At 40.9% G+C, this 6132-nt stretch overlaps 1 protein-coding gene across 1 annotated transcript; it reads left to right on the top strand.

The window, feature by feature from the left end:
* The first annotated feature begins 619 nt into the window (after positions 1–619).
* On the top strand, positions 620–5370 carry TEX36 (testis expressed 36). Its single transcript, XM_069020472.1, has 4 exons — positions 620–670; positions 1507–1638; positions 3656–3736; positions 5047–5370. Exons 1-4 carry the CDS (start codon positions 620–622, stop codon positions 5305–5307), a joined length of 525 nt encoding a protein of 174 aa, XP_068876573.1. The 3' UTR covers positions 5308–5370.
* Positions 5371–6132: the final 762 nt, after the last annotated feature.

Raw genomic sequence — 6132 nt, 5'->3', positions numbered from 1 at the left:
AACAGTTTCTTCCTAATACCTAATCTATACCTACTCTCTGTCAGTTTGAAGCCAAAAAGGACACAAGTCTGTCAAGGCCAAGGAGGCAAAGTTTTGGTTTGTGCTACACTGGCCAAGTGTGCTGACAGTTAAGGAGTTGGGATGTTTCCAAGTCAGCGCTCAAACTCAAAAGCAAAGAAACCCATTAAGACGCAGTCAGGTTTTCTGTAAATATTGGTTGTGTGTTCAATTAAGATGTGTGTATGTGTAAAACCATTTTCAAAAGAGAAGGAAGTTGCATCTTAAAAATTCTGTCCCTAACATCCTTGGGGTTTTCCTCAAAAACAACTCTCCGCATGCATTCCTATTCAGGCTGTAAAGTGTCACTGAAGTGATTGTGCAGAACTGATTTGTTTTTAACATTTAATGCTTTTATGAGCTGTTATTTCCCCCTTCCCTGCCGCACATGGGCAAGAGCAGTGTTGCCCTGGGTTGCTTTTGGTTGTGTGGATCTCACTGAAACACCAGGGAGGCTCTGAGGTCACAGGGTAGGATTCTACACACGCCCCACTGCGTGAGCAGGTCACCAAGGAGCCGCGGTGGCCCTGGCAGTGTCCAGGGGTGGCAGTGACACCGAGCCATGTCTGAGGAGGGCTGTGAGCAGGCCGGTGAGCGGCGCCCTGGTGACTGGGTAAGGGTCAGGCAGGAGTCCCCGTGTCCCCCACAGGCCTTCTTTATCCTTAAACTCTCAAAGAAGCACCAAGGGTGACTTTGTCCTTAAACCAGAAATGAATCTTCCCACTCCTGAGCTTTATAAGGGAAGGGTGTCCTAGGTATTCAGAGGAAGTGTGCAAGAGTCCTGGCTTGCTAACTAACCCTGGCTGGATTTTTTTTTTTCCAGTTTTCCAGCAATGCTGGAGGTCTCTTATTTGATAGTTAGCCCTGGCTGATTTTCCTTCTCTTCTGGAGGACTCCAGCCAAGGTTTGCCTTGGTTCTCGCCTCCAGGAGAACACTGTGATCCCATCGGAAGTGCTAGGCTGGGACGTCTTGGCATCCCAGGGCACTGTGACACTCCTGGCACAGGCTGTTCCTCACTCTCTGAACTCTTTGGCTTGATGTTTGGTTAAGCTGTTCCTGAAAATTTTGTGTTTTCAAACCTGTACAACAGTAGGTGTAGCGGGGGGGGGGAAAGGTCGTTGTTTTCCTTGGTGGTTATTGCTGTATAAACAAACAAATTTCCAGAAAGTTCCTGGACATTCTTGTCTTGAAGGTTCCTAGAATTCTTGTCTGGTTATTTTATCTACGTTCGAAGGTCTTTATGGTAGGGTTTGCATTGTGTGTGTGGGAGGCTCCTCATTTTTCCAGACGCCACTAGGTGCTGCTGCAATCCAAGTAATAAAAGATAAATGGGAAAATACCATTTTACCCACATTTCTGATCAGATTTATTCGTGGGATTATTTTTGTTTTGTTTGTTTTTTTAGTTGGATTTTATTTTAAAGGGTCATAATCTTCATTAATTTCTAGTTTGCTCACGCTGGAGATGGCCAGGGCGAGCTGGAATCAACAACAAGCGCTTCACTTAAACATGTCCTGAACTCGGCAGCCGCTCTGGGAACGGAATTTAGAATGCCGCTGGAATACAAAGCTCGGGAGCAGGTGAGTCAGTTCCTGTGGCAACACAGCCGATTTTCGGAGCTCTTTTGCAAGTTGTCACTCGCGAAGTTGTAAGTAAGAACAGCACTCAGGGTCGCTGGCGGAGCAGTCACAGCGGGCTGGCAGACTTTGTGCCTCAGGGGATGGAGTGATTGCTGCCTGTGCTGCGGAGGAAACATATTTCCCTGTTACTCACTTATCATTTTGGTTGCTCAAAGTCTTGCTGTATTATTGCTGATTTTCCCTTTTATTATTGAGACACCGAATACACCGTGATCAGTCTCAGCCCACAGACTGTGTGTAAAGCCCTGTAAGGACGTTAAATGGAAATTTGATCCGCTGTTGGAAATTCAGTATATTCACACAAAGGGTTATTCTTTTGATCATTAAAAAGTTAGAAGCTTCTCATTTGAAGCATTTTTAAGGCTTGCTTTAAAATGAGATTTGTGAAAAAATTTAGGATGAAAAGAAATACATTATTTTTTAAAATCACAAGTATTTAAAATGTTGCAGTGTTGTAAGCACGTTTTCATGTCCTTATTTTATCATCACACTGAGCTTTGCTTTACCCACCCACTTTGTGCACAGAACATTTTCTATTTTCATTTCCTATAAGCACAGCAATTACAGTGGGTTCATTTCACAGGTTTTGCTATAATGAAGCGCAGAAATGGACTTGGAAGGAATATTTAAAAGGGAAGCTTGGGGCTACTGAAAAGGAGAATATATTGTAACATGAGTATACACTGTGTTAATATTACATCTACTTTTCTGTGGAACATCTGGCCTTAGCCACTGCCTGAAAAGGAGAACCAGGGTGGAGGGACCTTTTATCAATACCAGTGGGACTGTTCACCTGGTGTTTCATGTCTTGTCTTTACCAGCCCTCCACTTTTAAATAGAATTAGGGAAATTCTTCTCTGTCATAAATTGAGAATTCATCTGAGATCAGTGACGAGAGCATGAAGATGCACTAAAGGATAAAATGGAACAATCTGAGGAAGTTTGTTTAGGCACTGGTAATAAACACTATTCCTGAAATGTTGAGATTGACTTTTAATTGCAGTAGGATAATTTAGTAAGAAATTTTATACACTCAGAAAGTGCTTATTTTTAAACACATGTATGAGCCCACTGAACTACAGTCTGGTTGGATCTGCATGAGACAAGTGAACATGTGAACATACCTAAAAAAAGGTAGAGAATCTGCCTAGTAAACCAAATATCCTGAGATCTGACCATGCAGCTGACCCCATGCAGGCAGATTTTGTGTCTGGTGAATCTTCTTGCTGGATCAGGCCTCCAGTTACATTTACCTTTAGAACTGATTCAGATTCCCCTACTCTTGAAACACCTCTTTTAGACTGTGTTACATTAAAACTTGCTTTTTTTGTTTGGAGGGGAATATCATAATTGGAATATTGCAATGATATATAACAAGCATTTAAAAAGCCAAATATGTTCATTATTTCTAAAAGAGCTTTTTTGATGTCCTTTTTTTCTTCTGAAACTCTAGTTTCATTTAGAGACTGGATGAACATCATGTTAAAGAATGAGATTATAAATTAGTTAAGCAATTAATACCTCCTCCACTTCCCCTGCAACAAGCAGTGTCCATGACATTCAGTTCATAAATCACAGACTAATTCAGTTTTGAGGTCCCTTTTGTAGTTTATTTTAATTAGCTTTAGGCCTACTACATAATCAAGCAAGGCAATCCTGACATATATCCAGCATTTTGCTGCAGACAGAATGTATCATTTCTTATTTGAAAATTCCCACTTTTATATTAATCATGTATATATCCAGCAAATCCTCCTGATGATTTTATTAAAAAAAAATACAAAGTCCACATTTACCCCTAGAAAATCATGTACAGTTGAATATTTAACATAGGAATATGTGTTCTGTGCTAGAACAAAGGCAGCTGTAATTTCAGAATATAAGAACTAAGACTAATAGACTCCAAACAAAGTATATGAAAATTCATATTTTTTTGCTATCATTTCTTTTCTTTTAGAAAGCAGGAAACAACCATTTCCCATTCTCTTCTCATGACAACAGACACGACATATGCAATGCAGCAGAGTATTTTGACTTGGTAAGTATCCAGTCCTGAGACAAATCAAGCAAGTTCAGATCTGTTGGTCTGCCAGAGATTAAATACAGCATCTTTTCAGTCCCCTGTAAAAAAAGAAAGAATAAATGTTAAGATTTGTGAGAAGACAAAAATGTAAATAGCACGGGAAAATACACTTTTTATTGGTATAGGAGTGGGACTTCTCTGGGACTGTCATGGGTGTGCAGCAGCTTACACAGTCACTGAGAGTGGCACAGTTCAAAGGGAAGGAAAAAGCCATGATTTGTGTCAGGCAGGCATTTTATTCCTGTTGTGGTTTTGTACCCAGTTACATGCCCTGTTAGTCTGCTAAAAGTGATTGGCCTTGCAATGAATTTTTGTAGAGATCTCAGCCACTTGTAATTCACAGTCCCAAATATTTTGTTCAGACTCATCTTTATCACAAATTTAACCAAAGGACCTTAAGATACCCACAATATATCTCAAGAATGCATTCTCTTCCAATCCACATCTCTTTACAATACTCCTGTTTAAATGTATGCTGCACAAGCCACAACTTTGACTAGAATTTAAATTGTATTGGGCTTTTCTGTATGGGCAACAGTTTCATGTTCTTCCACTTGCCTTAGATTGTTGATATCATTCCAGGCAGCAAAAGAAATAGTGCAGTTCCCAGGATAATGACTAAAGGAGGAAGCAGTGAATTGTGATATAGGGAGTTTGTCTGACTTTGGGCTCTGTCAGGCCTAGACTTTTTGGAATTCATTATTCACTGAGTAACCTCCATTTCTGTTCACTTTGTGCAGTGTCTCATAGTTTTAGAGATACTGATCAACCATAATTCCAGATAAATTTCCTGCAAGCTGTGGAGTGTGAAAATCAGGCTCTGTCTCTTTGTGTTTGGACACACAAGGGATAGCATTGAAGATTCAGATTTCATGGTCTGTCTCAGTTTCTTTATTGCAGTCCAAACCCAGAATTATTAACCTATTTCTTTGGGTGCCTCTGAAGATTAATTTAGCTGAGTGTAGCTAAATAGCCTTGAGTAGATGGTGTGCTACAGAAATGCAAAGTAAAAGTGGTTTATTAGCACTGAGAGGTGGAAGGTCAGCAGATTTCCCATTATATATGCAACCAAAAATGTTCATACAGGCAAGTCTGACAATATTATTTTTAACTTGCTAAAGATCGACCATGAGTTCTTGAAATCACTGTGGTAACAGCTTCGTTCACTTCCCAGTGGGGTAGTGACTGTTACAAGATTCATCTGTGAAGCTGTGACTGGAAGTCATATGTTTGCATGAATTTTTCTTTCCTTTTTTTTTTCCTAGGGCATGGGCCTGAGGAAGTTGGATCCAGAGAAACAGAAACACACCTCCCATAACTTCTTTGAGTGGGCTCATGCACTAGACCAGAGCAACAGCAACAGCTTCTTAACCGTTTACCAGACCTCATTTGTGGCAGGTCTGACCCCTGGAAACAACGAGGGCCGGGGTTGTAGGCGCTACCCAAAACACCACACCCAAGAGCAGTGCAGTGACAAACCTGCTCCCGAAGATGAAAAAGCTGTGCAGCCATACAAGTCATCTTAATTAGCAAAACACCTCTGCAGCACTGACCTGGCAAACCTGAACTGTTCACTACTCAAACCAACGGTGAAGGAATAAACATTTGTGTAAAGCACACGTGGCAGTACAGTTGAGAGTTCATTGTGATCAACAGCCTTACATTACTCTGAAAACATACAGTACTATAAAAACTTTAAAGAAGAGGAGCATTATAAGGAAAAGAAAGATTGTGCATATTTTTAGACATATCTCTATTAAGAGAACAGAGATAGGGATTGTGCTTGTGTCATCTGATTCTGGTTGACCCCCATCTTGATACCTAAGCTTCTTCAGCTTCTGAATCAGTGGCAGGGCTGTGCCTCAGGCAGCTGACAGCACCTGTATTGACACAGGAGCATAATGGAACTGGATCCTCGAGGGATTACCACAGCAGGGAGCCAAACCCGTGTGTGTTCAGGTAAGAGAGAAACATTTCTGAAAGGTTTCATGGCTGAGAAGGCAGGTGACCAGCCATTAGAGAAAGTAGGTAAAAAAAGAAGCTGTGCATTAGATTGCTGTGCAAAATAAGTGTCCTGTTTGGTTCTAGCACAGCTGTTGTAGAAGTGAAAAAAAAAAGAGTGTTGTGAACAACATTTGTGCACCCACAAATTTGGTTCATGGCTGTAAGGGGGAAAAAAGCTTGACCTGAAGTGTTGCATGGAGGTTTGAGTTTGGGGTGGACTGTATCTTAAAATAATTCATGATTTTATACTTACATGTCCCCAAGGAAGATAATTCAAACCCAATCCTCCAAGCACTCTGCTCCCAGAATATTCACTGACGTTAGGATATGGCAGGCAGTAGAGTCAG

This window comes from Aphelocoma coerulescens, chromosome 6 (assembly GCF_041296385.1).
Source record: "Aphelocoma coerulescens isolate FSJ_1873_10779 chromosome 6, UR_Acoe_1.0, whole genome shotgun sequence".
In the NCBI taxonomy this organism is placed as follows: Eukaryota; Metazoa; Chordata; class Aves; order Passeriformes; family Corvidae; genus Aphelocoma; species Aphelocoma coerulescens.
Note: the sequence above shows the minus strand (reverse complement) of the source record. Positions and strands in the feature narration are given on the sequence as shown.